Raw genomic sequence first — 20,770 nt, forward strand, 5'->3', positions numbered from 1 at the left:
TGAAGGATAGCTTAAACTAGAAAGAATTCTAACTTTTGATAGTTGGTAGAATGTCATTGTATAAAACAAACTGATTTCCCCAGGACCTTTGAGTCCACAGCCTATAAATAAAAATAAAACATAACTCATGGTATTCATTAATCTAAAATCAAATTTAGTTAAATTTTAAAAGAATGCATAAAGATAAATTATTCAAAAATAACTGAATTGTTTCCTTTGGGGATTACTTGATATTGCTTAGGAAGCAAATAATAAATCCGTCTTCCATGAATATTCTACTCCAACATGCCTAATAACATTCTTTGGTCTCTGAACGTTACCTAGAATTCCTCTCCTTTATTTTGAAAGAAGTCATCTGAAATATGATCCAGGAATCATATGTGCTATATTCAAGGGGATGGATGTTGAATCAAAACACAACATGCCCTGAAGGTGCTGAAATTTATGGGGAAGAAAAGATAGTCCCAGAAGGAATTAAATCTGGCCTTTGGTTACAATGTTTGAGGACCAACTGCAGCATGTTTCTAAACTCATACTAGTTACTAAGGTCAATATAATAGCCACTACAATTTTTCCTTGATAATGGGAATTTTAGTCTATTCTCTGAGCATCTTCACATGCCAGGAGATGAATTCGGATTTATCTAAGTCAGTGATGGTAGATTCACACCAAAGGCAAGTAATTGGTATAGTATTGCTTCAATGAATTCAGAGTATTTTGTGTAAGAAAAATTACCATCATTGGAAAGTTGCAAAGGTTCCAGAATATCAGAAAGCTGTTACAGAAAATGGTTCTGGTTTACTAGGTTGTAATATCTATTCCAGTGTAAAGTTTGGCAAGTTTTTAAATCTCTACTAGCTTTAGTTTGGATCCAAGTGAGGTTGAAAATCATAGTACCTAATTGATAAGTTTTTAGAAATGTAAAATAAGGTCATTTTTGTGTTATGCTTAAAATTATAGTATATAACTTAAATATAAGACATGCTATTATTATTGTTGAGGTGGCAAATAGAAACTTTGCTCAACTGTCCTCCACTTCTAACATAACTTTTTGTGGTCTGCCAAAATGGAGAACAAACCTATCTATTGCTGGTGTTCTCTCTTTTTATGATAGATACTTTTACCTGAACAGTATTTGCCATTATGTCATAAGAACATATTTACTGTCTCTAAAAATATGAAATATACTTAATAGTTTACACTAGCTTAGAGGATAAGTTTTAGACTCTTTTGTCTGAGCTTCCAAATTCTTCAAAATATCTTTGAAAGATGCTTGCAACCAATCTTCTCACTTGAAATTGTCACCTCTTTTCTCTACATTTATCTCTATCAGCCAAAGTCAACTCACTTTTAGTTACCCCAAATAAGGTGTTACTTTACCAAAATTATGAACACTTATATAACTCTACACATTATACATGACTAAATACATTTGTTCCTGAATCCTAGAAAGTGATTTTTTTTTCAATTTTCACCCATTGAAACATCTTGAAAGGTCAAGAAAGTGTTTTATGAAGAGAGAAAAAAACAAGGAAAGATTACTATTAATAAATGTTGAATTAAAGTGGAGTAGCAGGACACTGGCTCAAGAGAGTAGGTTGTTATAAAATTAAAAATGTTTGATTGGGTGGTTGGTGGGATTTTATTTAAGGAAAAATGTTAAGCCTTTATATAGGCAAAGATTAGAGAAAAAATGGAAAGAGGAAGTTATATAATCAAGACAATGTGAAAAGAAGAATAATAATAGCGGTTAAGAACTTGTTACTCTAGGCCAGACACGGTGGCTCCCGCCTGTAATCCCAGGCATGAGGCAGGTAGATCACCTGAGGTTGGGAGTTCGAGACCAGCCTGACCAACATGGAGAAACCCTGTCTCTACTAAATATACAAAATTAGCCGTGCATGGTGGCAGGCACCTGTAATCCCAGCTACTTGCGAGGCTGAGGCAGGAGAATCCCTTGAACCCAGGAGGCAGAGGTTGCAGTGAGCTGAGATCATGCCATTGCACTCCAGCCTGGGCAACAAGAGTGAAACTCCGTCCCACATCAAAAAAAAAAAAAAAAGAACAAATTGCTTGAATTCCAATCCTAGATTTGCCTTTTATTACTTGTGTGATGTTGCACTTTAACCTTAACAGTGGCTCAGTTTTCCCATTTATATAATGGGGATCTGAATACCATCCAATTTATAGCCTGGGTGCAAAGACTAAAAGGGTTATTATATGTAGAATAGTTCAAAAATGTCTCTGGTCCACAGAGAGTGCTCATTAAATGTTAGAGATAAAAGGAGAGAGGCAATACAATATAAACATATAAGTTATTCTTCAAGTCTCTAACAAGATTAATATGCTTCACACCACGTTAAAATTTTCAAATGCCTTTGATCTTCCATGGCATTATATTTGTATCTTTCTTAGAAGATGGAGTTTTACTCCTTACTAGTATGTAGTTATTTATGTAAGTTTCCCATAAGCTATAAAAGCTCCTGAAAATCAGCAATAGCTATTGACCTCTTCTCCATCATTATCATTCAATAGATATTTGTTAAAATAACAAAAATATAAATAAAACTATGTGATCTCTCCTATAATATGAAAATCTGTTGCTATAATATTGATATCTTATTAACATTTCAGCCATCGTATGCTGTGTTTTGAAAAAACATAGGGATAAAACAATAGAATGCCCAATAATTTTTTTGAAGTTAATACTTTGTAATGTGATGATTTTTAAAATACACAACTGTATTGTCAATGACCTCATCTCCACTGTTTAGAAAAAAAAATTTAATGAAAGATATAAGGATTCAGCAACAAAAGCCATTTTAGAAAGAGTTGTGTGTGAGAAATGCAATCGTATAACAACTTCAGAAAAGCTTGAAATTAATGTCTGATATTATATTTATAACTAAAAAGTTATTAGAAATTAGTGCTAAGCATAAATTTTTTGTTAACTATATTAATATTGAATTTTCTATATAAAATGTGAAAATATATAAAGAAACTTATTCTAGAAATTAGGCATCCATTAAATATTAAACTGTAGAAAAAATTAAGATAACATTAATGCAAAAACATTATGCTTTTGATTCTGTTTTCAGATGACTAACTTGCAGGGCAAATTCCAAATGTATGAATTAACAAAGAGATTCAAACTTTGAAAATATATAAAAATTGGGTCAGAACTAAATTTAGACAGTTGTGTTATACATCACTCATACTTGACCAGTGACATTAGGCATGTATGATTTGATTTTACTGACTCTGTGAATACAATTCTCCAATGCAGTTCTCCATCTTCTTTTCAATACAAAGGCATTGTTTATATGTCAGTAAAAAGAGGTAACACAAACCTGACCTGAGAAGCTAATTTTCCTTTCATATTACTAATATTGTAGATAATGTAGTTCCTTAAATTATACTGTGCCTTCTTTGTGTTGTTTAGCTAAAGAAATTTTTCATTCTGTCTAGTAAGTTTGGTTTTCATCACAAATTATTTTCTTTTACTTTGTGAGACTATAAACTAATCGTGTTTTCCAGATTTGTTTAGTGTGCAAGAAAAATAAAAGCTAAATATAACGCTGATTCTAACAAAGATACAAGAATTCAGAACTTGACTTTTGTAAATTAACCTTGCTCTTGGTTTCATCCTACTCTCCTGTTACTTTCTTTTATTATAGTTTGCCTTAATTCCACTTTATGTTATTTAGCTACATATATCATATTTTTTGCTGCATCAACTGCTTTTTTAAAGTTAGCTATAAGTTAAATATTAATAGATAATAAGTGGCCTTAATAATTTAGCTTTGAATACTATAGTAACTTCAACAAATGTTGGGAGCAGTAAATAGAAATTGCCTTGGTCAAAATATAAGGAATTAGTGCAAAAAAAAAAGAAAAAAAAAATTCCTCCCTGACTCCTTAAAGATTTAATGTATTTAGACCCAGTTTTACATACATAAAAATTATGGAGTAAAAAGAAAATTATTTATGTTCTTTTGAATCAGATATGCAATTGGAAAAAGCCTAAGAAAAGTGGTTATAGAAAGCCTTTGGATTTCATGCACATTGAGCAATAGACCAAAAATTAGAGTTTTTGAAGGCATCCAAGCTTCAGAATTTAAATTCTGTTCTCTATTATTAATGATATGGAAGAACTTTCATCACTGAATGGTTCAACCATGTATATCTTTTACTTAACTTCCTAAGTTAGTGAGTGATCAATAATATTTCACAGGAAAAAAAAGAGAACAAGACCAAAAGTGTACAAAGTATCCCTCCCCAATGATTGCTGTAAAAATACCTATTACTATGCTTTCTTAGCACAAAACACAAAGGACTTTTCACATGGAATGAGTCTACTAAAATATGTGTCACAAAGCATTAAATGTCTTTGGTGGCTACTATTTTTCTTCCTCCATTGGTTTATTCTAATTTATTTTGCTTCGTCTTTAGAGTGGTGGCTTTGCAAAGAGCAACAGAATACCAGATGGTCATTGCTGTGGTTCACTGAGTTTATATCCTTGCAGGAAGTTAGATGATTGCTTTTCAAGGTTCTTATCATGCATTGAACAGTCTATTTCACCACAGGGGATTCTGAAGCTGTCAATATATTCTTGGCTAAGCATGCCCCATTATTTTCTGTTTAAGACATGGGCCTATATAATCATATGAATGCGTTGTGGATGCAAAGATAATATAACTTGTCTTTCCTTCTACATATTGTGGAATGTAGATTTGTGTTAGAAATGAGTATTTACTTAATGTTTATAAAATTCTGTTTTAATTTTGGGAACAACATCATTAAACTATTTGTTATAGCTTCTTCAAAAATGTAAACTTTCCCTAAACAATCTGGATTTGGCATTTAGAAAATTTACTTTAAAATTCTTATTTGTCAAAACAAGTAAACAAAAAAACTCCAAGTAAACAAAAGCCTTCCCAGAAACAAAAGGCTCAAAGTTACACAGAATTTGTGTAAGCAATGAAGACTCAGTTGCCTCAAAAAGAGACTGACTTTTTTATTTGATTTAAAAAATATACAGTTGACATTTTTCTAGGAATTGCACAGAAAGAGAATGAAGTTAAAATCGTTCCATCGAAGAAATAAAAATCTCTAAATGTACACTATCGTAACATATAATACTTAAAAAATACACAGATTGTCTATCATCAAAGAAAATGGATTAGTTTAAAGTAAGAATGATAGATGAAGGAATAAAAAACTTGAATAGAGTAAACCAACAAAAATGTTTTAGCTATTGCATACATCATGAGGGGAAAAAGTAAATAATTGCTTGAATGAAAGAAAACACAACTCACAAATGCAAAATGGGGAACATAATGTAAGTCAATGTTAAATAAATGGCCGACTGTTGCCATGGTGGGGTCAAGGGTGATGGCAGGATAAGAACAGGAAGCTTTGATTTTCTTCCTTGATCATAAGAAACATACATAAGGCCAACACATATTGTTTATATAAGAATACCACTCGATCTTTTTGCATGAAATTAGACTATACACATTTAGACAATAACCCAGATCACCTTTCAAATACAAAACTCCCATATTCAATAGATTGAGTTTCATGAGGCCTGTAGCTGTTTCATTAATCATTATACTTAGAAATGTGACTTGTGTATAGTGAGTTTTTAAAATATATGAGTTTATGGCTGGGTGCAGTGGCTCACACCTGTAATCCCAGCACTTTGGGAGGCCGAGGCAAGTGGATCACTTGAGGTCAGGAGTTCAAGGCCAGCCTGACCAATATGGTGAAATCCCGTCTCTACTAAAAATACAACAATTAGCTTGATGTGGTGGTGCATACCTATAATCCCAGCTACTTGGAAGGCTAAGCCAAGAGAATTGCTTGAACCCGGGAGATGGAGGTTGCAGTGAGCTGAGATTGCACCATTGCACTCCAGCTTGGGCGACAAGAGCGAAACTCTGTCTCAAAAAATAATAATACTAAGTAAAAAATAGAATGAAATATATGTGTTTAATTATTGAATATACTTCAAATGTGAGAACTTCCAGACATGGATAACTCAGAAATGCTATGTTAACTTTGGAAAATATATTTTCAAAAACGATGTTTAATACTTGCTGATCCACACCTAATTTTTAGGGTAATGTGAGGCTTAAAGTTCCTTTTAATGCTGAAAAAATTAATTCTACTGCCTGTATGATCACAGAACCTAGATACATCCATTCTCTGGTACTCTTAGTTTTTCAGTACCTCATATCTCAGTGTTATTATCATATTCAAAAATATAACTTTACAAATAAATCTTAGTATGTTTGTCCTCTTTTGGTTGTGAACATGATAAAAATAAGGGAGTTATTACTAGTTGTTGAATAACATTGATTAGGTATTTTACATACATTAACTAATAAAATCCTTATCTTAATACTATAAAGTAAGTAAGACTTGCCCCTAGTATACAAGTGAGAAAACTGAGGTCTAAAAAATTAAATATATAGGTTAAGGTTTTATATCTTCTCAGTGGCAGAGATATGAAGCAAACCAAGGCTTTTATTAGTCTAGAGTCTACTCTTTCCAGAGTTCTTGACTATCTTAGTTTTTTAAATATTCTCCACTATTTCTGAACCCAGGCACATGTTTAACTGTCAATAGATATTTAAAATATGATAAACACAAGTGTAACAAGTGATAGCTATTACTTCTATATGATTTTTAAAATAATTTACTTTAATGTGTTTGGAACTAATTATATAGTTTTGAGCACCTTCTATGTGTTAAGCATTACATAAATTTTTCAAAACTATCATTTAATCTAATTTCTTTAACCTTCACAATTCTGAAATAAGTAAAAATACTCAATTTTTGACATAAGAAATAACACACTCAGGTAATACACGGCAGAAATATAAATCAACTCGTAGGTCTTCTACCCCTAAAGACAAATAATGTTGCCTTTGCTCCATCACTCTAGATACTACTAAAACAGTCTAATCAGGACGTGTATGTTATTTTATAACACAAATGTACTTTTCAAAACAAGGTTAAGGTGCATGATAGGGCTATTGAGTGTTAATCTGCCTGTTGATTGAATAGCCTGTATTTTCCAGGGAGTGTTGAAGCAGCAGCAAGTGACCTGTGACACTTGCAAAGTTTTCCTTGTGGATTGACATCACTGCAATTTTGTTAGCAGGCTTTGAGCTGATGAAATAATTCCATTACCAAATAATTCATGCTTAACTTGCTTCTTCTTTAAAAGACATGCACAACATGTTTTCCTCATTAGCATCAAATAAAACTGCATTAAGAAACTAGAGCTCTATGTGAAATGACAGCTAATGAAAGCTGAATGTGCCCAAATAATATTGCTCAGATACTGGCAAGTGTGGTGGTGGAACTCAAAGTCTGTGCTAAAACATTTTCTGAAATAATATTTAAAATAATATGTTTGAAAATGAACTCAATCAAACCATCAATGCTTCAATCCTCAAAAAGAACTTTTAATACATGGTTCATGACATTTTTATATTCAATAGTGCATTTGAGTCCTTTCTTCTTTGGCATAAAAGAGGTTACCACTGATGCTACTCTTTCTGTGATTCAGAGAGTTACAATAACACATTGTCTTCACTGGGAGTGGGTTTAAGAAAAAAGGAGATGACAGTTTACAATGGTTTTTAATAAAATGTTTTTAAAAACTACAGACTTTAGGCTGGGCGTGGTGGCTCACACCTGTAATCCCAGCACTTAGGGAGGCTGAAGCAGGCACATCACGAGGTCAAGAGATCAAGAGCTGGCCAACATGGTCAAACCCAGTCTCTACTAAAAATACAAAAATTAGCTGGGTGTGGTGGCAAGCGCCTGTAGTCCCAGCTACTTGGGAGGCTGATGCAGGAGAATCGCTTGAACCTGGGAGGCAGGGGTTGCAGTGAGCCGGGATCATGCCACTGCACTCCAGCCTGGTGACAGAGCAAGACTCTGTCTCAAAAAAAAAAAAAAAAAAAAAACCTACAGATTTTAGCACAAAAAATGCTAAACAATAATCTTTACGGTGAATAGAAAAAACTGGGCTTTGTTTTGATTGAGTACGTAAAATCTTTTAATAAAATACATTTTCATTTTGGCGAAGTACAATTTATTATTATATTTAAGTACTATATGGGAATGAATGGAAATATGGCACCAAATTAGTTTTGTGTCTTGTTTCAATACAGTACTTTTCAGTTTTCTTTAAGTTAGTTTTATCGATAACCTTATTATTTATGTAGTATCATATTTCTGATATCACATTTCAGCATTTACTCATATGTAATTGGGACTTACTATGCATAAAATAAATGGCATTTTTGACTTCTTACTGCCTTTGTGAGGTAATTTCCAGATATGGAGCAGGGAACAAGTAAACGTAATAAATATCCTTTCATTAACTAAGTCACTACTTCTCTGGAGGAATTTTGGTATATAAAACTTAAAAAATTACTAGGCTAAAGCTTCCTACCTCTTTCTTCTCCAACTAATGTCTTTTATTGCTCAGCCCAATTCCATGTTTTGGTATTACATTTTGATCCAGAAAATTGTTGATCAAAGTTTTTTGGCAGGAGAATAATATAATATGGTGACAAATCAAGCTGCTGTTCTTATTTCATCAGTCATTTCTCTAACACATTGTGGAAAACAGTCTTCCAAGAATAAAACTTGGAAGATTTATTTTTCTTTGTTCAAGGCAACAGTTTCCTCATTAGCCCTTTTGCTTATATGTACTGTAAATATATGGTTTAGGTCACTTAGCAATAATTTACCATACAACATCTACACCACTAACATCCAAGCTTCTCCAAAAACTATCTCACCTGTCAGATCACAGTAAACTCTGTCAACATTTTATAGCATCACATCCCCTTATTGATCAGTCCTTTCCCTGAGCCCTCATGTGCATTCCAAGTTCTTTATTTTTGGCTACAAATACACTCAAATCATCAATACAACATACCACTCTTTTAAAATTTTCTTTAGTTAATCTAAAATTCACATTTCTAATACAGCCATATGTTTCCTATGACTGCCTTCTTAAATCTTAATATGTTAACTCTTCCATCAAAAGTATGTGTCTCTTTTACATACAATTCTATTAGTTTTTTCTGGGGTATGTGTATTATATTGCCATTCTGAATGCAAAATACAATTATGAATTTTGGAATTGTTATCATAGGAATAGCATAACCATTTCACCTCATCTGCCACTTCATCTGTGAGAACTGGGTTAAGAAGGATTCTGAAGCTACATCATGTGCTCCAGGTACTCTTGGAGCATAGGAATTAGGCTTCACTTTATACAGAATGTTGCTTAGCCCAGCAGCAGGAAGTTAGTTGACTTTTACAAATACTACCAGATGGTGTTGGTAAAATTCATGCTGCCTGTGAACAAACACAAAACCTTTGCACCATATCCTCTAGGTTGATGTGGAATACATCTTTTCTTAATTAAACTATCATTGTTAGGAAGCATCAAAAGAACTCTCTAAAACCAAAGGTTTCATCAAGGAGAGACTCTACGTAAACTCCAGGGAAAGCAATGAGTAGATCATTACAGAGTTATCAGGCCCCTGCAAAGTTATAAATTAAAGAATCAGTATGCTATCAAGTGGCAAAGAAAAGCAGAGGGAAGGCATGAACTGAGTAGTCTGCCATCTTTTCTTCGGAAATGAATGACAGACAACTACACACACTGCATATACACTACTCCACTCTTTAAGTTTTAATGAAAAAATTGGTTAGTGGAGATAAATCACACCTTAGAAAGTTAGATCATATGCTCTATGAAGTATGGCTTAGCCTCTACCTTTAGCCAGTGAATATTAGTAACACGTGAGAACTAATTTTGAGGCTGGAAAGGAAAATCTGTGCTTTCTACATGAATTATTGTTTCATTCAAAATGTTCTTGCTCTATATAGTTTGTATTTTTAGCAATTATCTGTAAAATCTTCTCTTAAAGCATTGTCCCTAGCTGAACTTTCTTGCACTCAATGGGCGATATTAATACCTTTCTTATCAAGATTCCTAGCTTACTCTACAGATGCTGCTATTAAAGCAATCATCATACATTACTGCAATTACTTGATTACTGTCTGCCCCACTGGACCACAGGTTCTTAAAAACAGAAAATGTGTCTTAATCAATCTTTTGATTCTCAGCATATAACATAATGCTCTGCAGAAGGAAGGCCCTTAATAAATACATACAAATGAATAAATTTATTCATTAGTGTTACAGCTGAGGAGAAAAAAAAGGGACCTGGGTAGACTAAAGTTAATCAGGTAGTATTTTCAAAAATAGTGGGTGTCAATTTCGATAGATTTTAAAAAATCATAGAAGTTAGAGTGGAAGTCAAAGGAAAAAACCTTGCTGGGACCTGGGAGTGAAGAGTAGGGAAGTAAATACTCTGGTAGCAGAGTTTAACCCTGAAACTAAAATGGCAATAGAAAAAAAAAAAAGGCAACAGAAGCGTTGGTTTTGGGTTAGATTTGAATAGAAGGACTTTTGATATTATTCCATTTCAAATTTGTCTTTGTTGACTGTATATCCTTTCTTTAGAGAGGAGATAGTAACAGGTGCTAAGGAAAAGTTGGATGATAGAGCTAACATAAGTAATAAATTGGTATGTAGTTGATGTTTTATGAATGCTATTACATTCAACTCTAACAGGTTTATGATTTCGGTATGTCTGCCTCTCTCTTTATCCCAGTATAGCTAAAAAAAATAGCTTCCAAAATATTCAATTATTACTCAAAGTCCATAGTCAATAAGCGGCAGAATCAGTATTCAGAATAAGGCCTTTCTGATTCCAAAGGCTGCTGTCTGAATTGAGATGAAGGAACCAAACAACAGAGATTCATTTTCAGGTAGTGTTGAGAATGCTCCATTGAAATCTCTTCAAACTACTTCTTAGTTTTAAGTGTCTTACTACTTTGTTTTTAAGAATTTTAATATGTCTTTGATTTAGGGAGTTTTATGCTTTTTTTTTAAAGACTGCATTTCTGCTGATTTCCATATAATATTCCATATAATATCCAATTCCTCCAATTATAAAGAAAAGTTCTTAAACAGAGACACAAATTATTGTGGTGATGTATCAAAAAGGTAACAAGCTCAGGCTTTGGAACCTGAGAGAATATTTCAGACCTAGCTTCTTTACCACAGCCCATTTGCTTTTGGGAGACATTTCTCCATTGAACGCTCATGTTTCTGCACATCTTGTGAGCACAGGTACCAATTGTCCTGCTTTTTTGTACCTGGTTATCCTTCTGTACAGAAAATAGCCAAGGAGAATATAGAGTTTTCCACCAGAGCAAAGGATAATTCTGCTTACAGCCTTGAGAGACGGAGATAGTGCTCCCTCCAGAGGAAAGAATGGGAGTGCCTACTGCCCATTATAAAAGAGTCAGGTTTCTAAGCTGACTCTTATAATACCATTTAGTATGTTGTGCAGGTTTCTCACACTCTTCGTGCCATTCTATGAGAATTGGGGCTTGGGAAACTGGCACAAATCCTGCTATTCTTGCTCCTAGTGCTGCTGTGAGTAATAAACTATCCTTTATTTATGACTCAACAGTCTTGTGTTTTTCATCATCATCCATGAAACTGTGGCAAAGAATTTTAACTTGAAAGTAGAGTAAAATGTCAGAACTCTTCATAGTTCTTGATGTTTACCAGCTGAGTAATCTACAGCAATTATTTTTAAATATCTGAGCTTCAGTTTCCTATTATAGTGAAATTATTTAAAAGTGATAATGTTTATAAATTTCATAGTATATTTATAGTGCTTAAATAAATGATAGCTAATAGTAGTAATTCAATATTAGTAGCAACAGAAGCAGTAGCAGTAATGATAGCAGTAATCGTGGTAGCCGTAGTAGTTGAAGCATACACAGCAAAGGAATCTAACATTGAAAGAATGCCAACATATAGCAGACATTTTTACTAAGCAGCCAGTGTAGCTTATCTTATTTAATTCTCACAAGAAATGGAACAGGTGTTTTGTGTTTTGTTTTGTTTTCATTAGTTAAATGAGGTAAATGAAACTCAAATTCTTCAACTGATTTTCCTGAGGTAACTCACATGGCAATTGACAAAGCTGGGATAAGAAGCTTGTTGTGTCTAATTACCAGGAGGTTGTGGTGCATGCATTTGCAGTGACATGTTTGAGAGGAAGCTACAAAGTAATTTAGATGGGCAGTTGCACATTCCCACATCCCAGTCATGGAGGAATTACAGAAGCATATGCTTATTAAGGAAAAAAAGAAGCCCAGAGGAAACACAATATTGGCCTCCAGAATTTTTGTAAGAAAAATCCATCCATGTGCTTAGCTAATGTTAAACACGTTCTGTTTCCCAAGCTCTGTATTTTGAACCTTTGTCCACATTATTATATTATTGTGTTTTCCCCATGATACAAATAATCTTAATAGTATTGATAGTAAACAAATGCAGCATAATTAATTTCAAAAATTTCCATGCTGTCTTCTATCAGAAAGATTTAGACTCAGTCAATATTTCTTAAAGCAAAACGATTTTGACAGCCTAATTAAATTTCTAAACATCATAAACTCCATGTTTTAAATATAAATATGAAAGCATATAAATACACAATGCATGCATAACTATGCATATAGAGATATATAATTTACTACCTAATTTCACAAGCAATGTGAAAGAGATACTAGTCAATACTAGAATTTAGTATTTTTCTCTCCTTTTCATGTAGTATATGAGACTATTTATCCTTTAGGTTTTTGTTTTGTTTTGTTTTTTGAGACAGAGTCTTGCTCTGTCACCTAGGCTGGGGTGCAGTGGCACGATCTCAGCTCACTGCAGCCTCCATCTTCTGGGTTCAAGCAATACTCCTGCCTCAGCCTCCCGAGTAGCTGGGACTACAGGCGTCCACTACCACACATGGCCAATTTTTGTATTTTTAGTAAAGATGGGGCTTCACTGTATTGGCCAGGCTGGTCTCAAACTCCTGACCTCAAGTGATCCACCCACCTCAGCCTCCCAAAGTGCTGGGATTACAGGCGTGAGTCACCATGCCTGGCCTCTCTATCCTTTAGATTCTGTAGAAGAAACAGGCACCAAACACATTTTTCAAATACACTGGCTGATAACTCTCATTTTTAAAGTGTTTTCATTTTACCTCTACAGATAGGAACAGGAAAATCCCACGAAGCTGTATTAACTGAATTGGCTATGCAGGTGAGCTGAGGGTGGCCATCAAGGATGTATCCAGTTACACAGCTGTAGCGGATCTTGTCCCCGACGTCGAATCTTGTACCATATAATACACCTTTGGGTGGAACACCAGGATTTCCACAAGAGCTACTCTGCAATTCTATTAAAAAGGAGGAAAAGGAGAGTTTACAGTTATTTCAATAAGCAGTTTATTGTTTTAGATTTATAAAATTATATATGTAGATATGGATATTCTTATTTCTTTGGAGAAGAATCACTGAAAGGAACTGTCTTCTATTCCAATACATGTGACAGTGAATATGGGAAGAAAACTAAACTTTATCACAGAGGTATTACTGGTCATTCTTTATGCTAGAAAGTTTTAGATATTATATTACTTAGTCTTCAGAGCATTACTCATATATTAATATTTACTCAGATAAGTAACTGAGGATAATACCATTCACATGGCTTTTTCAAAGTTACATTCTAATAACATAGTAATAAGCAAATTCATTTCCTTAATATTATCTTACCTAGATAAAATACACATGGAAACCTTTATTTCATTTAAATGAGAAAAATACAGTGCAGTAGTAAATGGACAATTTTTAAAGTTAGGAAGGGTGAGCTAGAATTCCAGCTCTATTATTTGTTATTAACCTTGAGTGTATATTACGAATGATAATAATAAGTGCAAACAGTTGTAACATTTTAATTAGAGCAATAGGCAAAATATATGGAAAATGATATATCAGAATGTTTTACCTATCACCTTCTTATTCTATTAGTTGATGCTTAAAACTAAACAAGTATACAAACATAAGAGTTCTTAAAATAATATTCAATTCAGAAAAAATCCAACTTTAGATTAAATGAAAAAAATTTTTTGAAAATAGCAGAACTTCAGGAATAAAAATATTAGAGATTATTTGTTCTCATATTGTTTTCTAAATTTTTATTTTATTACTATTACCTTTATACTACAAATAATAATAAAAACACAGACAGTAATTAATGAACTAAAAGATATTCCAATTTGAGTAAAGTCAGTAGTTAATAGTATTGTGCAAATGTTAATTTCTTAGTTTTGGCCATTTTACTGCAGTTCCATAAGTAGTTACATTAAGGGAAACTAATTAAGACTATACGGGAACTAGTGTTCTTGCAAAATAATAAGCTGAAAGTGATGTTGCAATAAAAAGTAAAATATTTTCCCATTTTGCTTTGATATTTATTTCATTTGTGCAGTTACTAAATTCTATATAATATTACAATGCTAATTCAAATAATTACAAACCATTGTAATAATTAAAATATCAATGTCAATATTAAGCAAAAATATTAAAATACAAAATGGTTCACAATATATAGCTTAATTTTGAGAGTGTTTTTTAAACTTTCATTAATTTTTTGCCTAAACTTTTCAAAGCAAGTAAAAGAAAAATCACAGATGAATTTCCAGTATGAGGTAAATTTAATCAAGAAAAATGTATTGAGCACAGGACATCCATATATTTTAGAGAAAAAATATTTACTTTGAGTTTTAAAAATGTAGTTTTAGGTTTCTTAAAACTAGAAAAGTGAAGAAATTGGCTAATATTTACTAAAAGTAAATGGTTTCAATAAATAGACAATTTTCTTAATAATACATTCTAAACTTAAATTTGTAGAATATTTAAAGTGTCAGTAGTGAAGGTTATTTCTAATTTTTTATTTTATTTCTCCAAGACATATGCTATATGTGAATTTTCAGTAAAACAATACAAATTTATTGTCTGTGAATTTTGAGCAACTTTTAAAGAAACACTTTGAACAGTAGTTTATTTTGAAACACTGAATTTTTTGGAAAATTATTTGATTAACAGATGAGATGTTTGCTCCAAGAGACAGTGAGGTTAATAAGTTTTGACAAAATGAATAAGAATTCAATCCTCTGAATATAGTAATAACAAAGGAGATACTTTTAATGAAACTACCACTTTTGGCCTTAGAATTAATCCACTCCTCTTCCTTCCACCTTCTAAAAAATAATTAAGGTCAGGACTTCAATTATCATAAAGTTATATGTCTGGGAGAAAAGTGGTTTCCAAATTATGTCACAGGAAGCAACTAGGTGGGGGGAATAAAATGAAAGAGAAGAAAGCTCTGAATAGTTTTTGGACTCAAAATTAACTTTGATTTAAATGAACAAATAAATGTATCCAGAATAAAGTACCTAAAGCAAAATGGAAATCATGTCAGGTGAAGCAGTGAATGAATAGTAACATTGAATGGAATCTTAATAGATTACCTAATCTCCTGCCTTGTGGCTGAATTACTTCTAAAACTGATAAAAATTTAGGTTATTTCAAAATGAAACTCAAGACAATTTTAAAGCATATCCGGACTTCACTTTCAGGAAAGTCCTGCTGTTATTTGTGCCTGTTTATCATCTTCATATAGAGAAACATCTACCCATCATCCTCTGTTAACTGAGTAATTCATAAAGACAGTTAAGATGTTTTACATTCAGGTTTAATCAATCCTGATTCTATAACCATTGCTCATGGATTATATTTTTTGTCTTCTTCCAACCCTTTAATTCAGGACTTCTCTCTATGCTGTCTATGTGCATTTTCAAAGGCAAAGCAAGTACGATGTGTCACTAACTGAAGTATATAACCCACCATCAAAAAAGATTATGTTCTGATTGAACATTCTCTTCTTACTCTTAATGTTTTAAAACTAAGTAGTGCTGCATATTTAAACTTTTGAATTAAATTTACTTTTAAGTAATAAAAAGTTTTAGAAATTGCTAAGATAGACTAGATTTTAGATAATGTTTCTGCCAGCCATCTAGAGTTTGAATTTCAGAACTGAAAACCAAACACCACATATTCTCAATTATAAGTGGGAGCTGAAAAATGAGAACACATGGACACAGGGAGGGGAACAACACTTACTGGGGCCTCCTGTGGGAGGGCGGGGATGGATAGAGTATTAGGGAAAAGAGCTAATGCATGCTGGGCTCAATATCTAGGTGATGGGTTGCTAGGTGCAGCAAACCACCATGGCACACTTTTACCTATGTAACAAACCTGCACATCCTGGACATATACCCAAACTTAAAAAAAAATAATAATAAAGTATGTTTTTTAAAAAAAGAAAATGAATCACTCAACCATGTTCAATAAATCAAAATATAAAATAATTATTAAATATATGTTGTAAGTATTTACAGTAAGTGATGATATTGCTTAAAATATATAAAATTATAGATTTTATATATTTAAATATATACAGATTTATAAGTGAAGTGAAAAATACAGATTTATAAGTGAATAATTTTTTTGTAATTCATCAGATGTACATGCAAGCTAGACACATTATACTTGTTATCTCAATGTGTTTTGAAGCAAATAATTACACCTAAAAGCAGAGTTGAAAAATATAAAATAATTATTAAATATATGTTGTAAGTATTTACAGTAAGTGATGATATTGCTTAAAATATATAAATTAAGGAAAATAGAGATTTATAAATATAATGAAGAATTTTTTTGTAATTCATCAGATGTACATGCAAGCTAGACACATTATACTTGTTATCTCAATGTGTTTTTGAAGCAAATTATTATACCTGAAAGCGGAGTTGCTGAAAAGACTTCAGTTATCTTCTTTTATCAGCAGATGACAGTAATATATTGATAAAGAGGTTTAGGTGACTAACAAAATAATTATAGAATCTGACAAATTGTCTTCTAACGTCCCATAATACAAAGATTAAAATGGGATGGCAGTAGGGGAGGCAGTACTTTAGAACTATTTACACAATATTCTTGGTTGAGCACTTAGAGTGGGCAGGTTGGTGAACTGAGATCACTGGAAAATAAACCTGAAGAATCTGTACTCAAAATATGTCCCTGAAAATGTCAGAGACTCTTTATGTTAAGTTTACTGCTCTAGGCATAACAAATTATTTAGTCTAATTAAAATCCATCTGGTTTTGGCTGGAAATATGTATATTTTATTTATCTTCTCTTCTCACAGTATTGAGATTATCAGCAAATACGAAGATATTTTGACAACATAGACTATTCTAAAGTGTAGAAGAGTTTTCATATTGCAAAATAATTCCTTGGAAACTATATAAGATAAACTTTTAAAATTCCAATTGTGTTTAGAGGGGTAGAGTTCAGTGACACTCTTCTCTATTAGTTGAAAGAAAAGATAAATTACTTGGTAAGTAACACTGACACTATTTTATTCATCAGAAGCTTTTAAGAGTTACCACTAACATTGCTCTATGATATGTACTAGTTAATACTACAACATGTCCCTTGCCTTCTGAGTTAACAATTTGAGAAAGTCAAACTTCATTGTTGAGTATCAGCTTTGATAGGCATTTGGGCATTCTTCCACTTATATCTCACAAAACACTCGACATTATGGGTATAATTCTCCCCATTGTGTAGAAAGGAAAACTGAGACTTAGAAAGATTAAGTAACTTTCCAAAGGCCACCCACTAATAAATAGTAGACCTGTGGTTCAAACTTAGGTTTCCTAACTCAAAAGCCTTAGATCATTTCACAATTACATATTGCTATCTACAAAAGGCAGATATTCATTCCACAAGTATCTATTAAACATCTATCATCAGCAATGCTCTGGGGATATAGTCTAGCAAAAGGGGGACATGGAGTTTATGATTTGGTGGCTACCAAAAGTAATAAATGAGTAATTTACAGAATACTAATTGTATTGTGACATGTGGCAGAAATGAAACATGTAAGTTATACTAAAGGCATATAATGGAGAAATCTGAATTAGTATTGATTAAGAGGAGATCTGGAAAGGATTTCTTGATAAAGAAAGGCTTTAATTGTGATCTGAAAAGGATAAAAAGTTAGTTTTTGTTTGTTTGTTTCTAAGGGCAGTGAACAAGTATATCTGAAATAGAAAAGTATAAGAATCAAAGTACTGTAATAATTATTAGGTTTGGCAATACAATGAAGACAGGTTTCATGGAAATGGCAGGATAGGGTAGAAACTAGATTGCGAAAAAATATTTCAAAAGGGTTGATCATAGATGGCTTCACGCAGTGATGTATATCCTTTTCATAGGCTCATAAATATGAAGCAGAACTATTTCCTCATTAAATATTTGGTTATGGGGTGCTATCTGCTTTTTAAAAGAGTAATTGAGAGTAAATAATTAAAATACATTCTATAAATGTACAAGTGAGCAGAGATTTTCATAAGCATGCATGATATAAAGTGTGTGAGTTACTAATTTAATGCTAATTCAATATTGAGTGGGAAAATTGTGATAAAAGGGATTATCAAAATTAATTTTTAAAAAATTAGTAGCCAAAATGATGTATGCATATTGTTTTAATATGATAATACCAATTTTATAAGACTGTTGATATTATTACATAAAACAATATATGTTAGTCATGTATATTTTTAGCAAGCACTCAATATGTGACAAATATTATTAACTCAATAAATTGCAGTTTTATTATTATTATAATCAATTGTGTATTTGAGACATCAAAATTAGGTGTGATTATATTATGACCTTCTAGAGATCGTGTCACAAGTATCAAGTTTTCATTAAATGTAATGAAGTATGTTAGATCATTCTTGGTCTTAAAAATTAATTAAAAAATAGTAATTTAGTCAAGGGTAAAATTCAATTGCTCCTCTCCGAATCATAAAGGAAATCCACGGTCTAATCTTAACTTTTGGCAGAAAATTTGTGTAAACAAATTCACAGAAAGTCCCCTATAGGTGTCATTGATTTCTTCATTCTTTTGTCTATTATTTGGTATCATATATTAAGCACCATTCCAAGCACAGTAGTTACCAAAAGATATATTTGATGAATTGCAGGCTAAAAAATCCAGATAATTTTTAAAAAGAAAATAAGTAAGTTTAAAATGCAATTTAAATCTTGAAAGAGACCATATATAAAGGACTATAGGAGAACAAAATTTTTGTTATAGTTTCCTTGGAGAAATGAAATAAAACTCTACCAAGAAATTTAATAAAACAAGTGTGTGATTAATACTAATAAACATATTACAACAGCCTCATTCTTTAAAAAAAATACCCAATTTGTTGGCAGCACATGTATACTTGCGAAAGGCAAAATGTTTCACAAATTATCAGAAAGAAAACCTTACCTTGAAAATGGGAATGAAAAATTTAAAAAAGGGATAACAGACATCTTGACTACAGAATTGCATAATTATTCAGTCAAATAGATGAAGCATGATCCTGCTGAGATCAATTAACAATGCTTTAAAACACTGCAAAATTATATCTACTAAGGGAAGTAAAATCAAGTTGTTTGTACTTCTTAGAGAAAATTAATCTCAGGGTTTATTTCCCAGATGATTAAAAATAATTTAGGAGAGCATAACATCAAGCTGAAACAAAACATTTTGCACCTAGTACCTCTCATCCTGAGACTTCCAAACACTTAACAAACAAATCCATTTTCCAATTTTTTTAGTGATACAAAATGTTCTTTATTACAAATATTGAACCATTTCATTCACACAGAACATAAAGGGTATAGTTTGGAATTTACCTAAGGACTTCAATTTGAGCAAACATTTTGTGAGTGTTTTGAATCACCTATTGCATCTATAACGTCCTCATGGTCTTTTCTTTCAGTACACATAACTGAATGAAATTTATTTCTATATACATTTACTTCCTCACCAGATGTTGAGCATCTTGAGAAGACGGACTCTAATTCATCTTTGTATACCAAGAATTTAGCACACTGTGTTGTCCCCAAGCAAAAAAGTATTAAACTAATTGCGTTATCTCCTTGAGTAGAAAAATTTAAAAGTTAATTATCACACAGATCGCACAGAATTAAATGTTTAAATACAAAATAATAGAGTGGAATCTGTAGTATAGAAGAGAGTTGCAGGAATAGCATGATTTAAACTTGTTTTAATAAGCACTGGATCACATTGGCACCATGTGATTTTGTATGAGTCAAATTACATAGTTATGTGATTTAATTCTGTTTCTCTGTGAAAATCCATTCACTTCTGTAAGCCATTTCCTTTCCACAAGCATAATTTCTAAGCTGGAGTCATGTCACAGACCTCACTGGGATGCTGGAGATGTTGCAAACATGAGGCCGCATTTGCCGTTTTGGAAGTCATCCTGAAACTTCAAAAAAGGTTCAGAGTTGCTAATCAAAGGGACAACTATTGTATGTTATTTGTTATTATTATTATTATTGTTATTATTATTATTATTATTATCATTATTTGTTTATTATTTTAACTTATTGAAAAGGAACCCAAATAAATTACTGGTTGCTAGAAAAGAAATAAGAGCAAGATAGTACTGTCTTAGCTGGGCTGCCTAAGAGGAAAATAGATTATTGGATTGATTTTAGGGAGGAATGAACACTGATTAAAATGTATTATAAGCAGTAGGAGAAAAGTCTATTGTCATTTTAAAAAATATTTAGATAAGTCTCAGGGTAAGATGGCTATATTTCCAAGGGAAGAAAGTATGAAGCATTGGAAAAGTTAGTGTAAAACCAAAC

General features: G+C 32.1%; 1 protein-coding gene across 1 annotated transcript in view; it reads right to left on the bottom strand.

Moving 5' to 3' along the window:
• CSMD3 (CUB and Sushi multiple domains 3) overlaps positions 1-20,770 on the bottom strand; it is a 1,221,229-nt gene that overhangs the window by 955,881 nt on the left and 244,578 nt on the right. Inside the window, exon 4 of the mRNA XM_054498903.2 lies at positions 13,168-13,362. Within this exon, the coding sequence (XP_054354878.2) occupies positions 13,168-13,362 (195 nt within the window). The remainder of the gene's footprint in view (positions 1-13,167; positions 13,363-20,770) is intronic.

Source organism: Pongo pygmaeus, chromosome 7 (assembly GCF_028885625.2).
Source record: "Pongo pygmaeus isolate AG05252 chromosome 7, NHGRI_mPonPyg2-v2.0_pri, whole genome shotgun sequence".
NCBI classification, from domain to species: domain Eukaryota; kingdom Metazoa; phylum Chordata; class Mammalia; order Primates; family Hominidae; genus Pongo; species Pongo pygmaeus.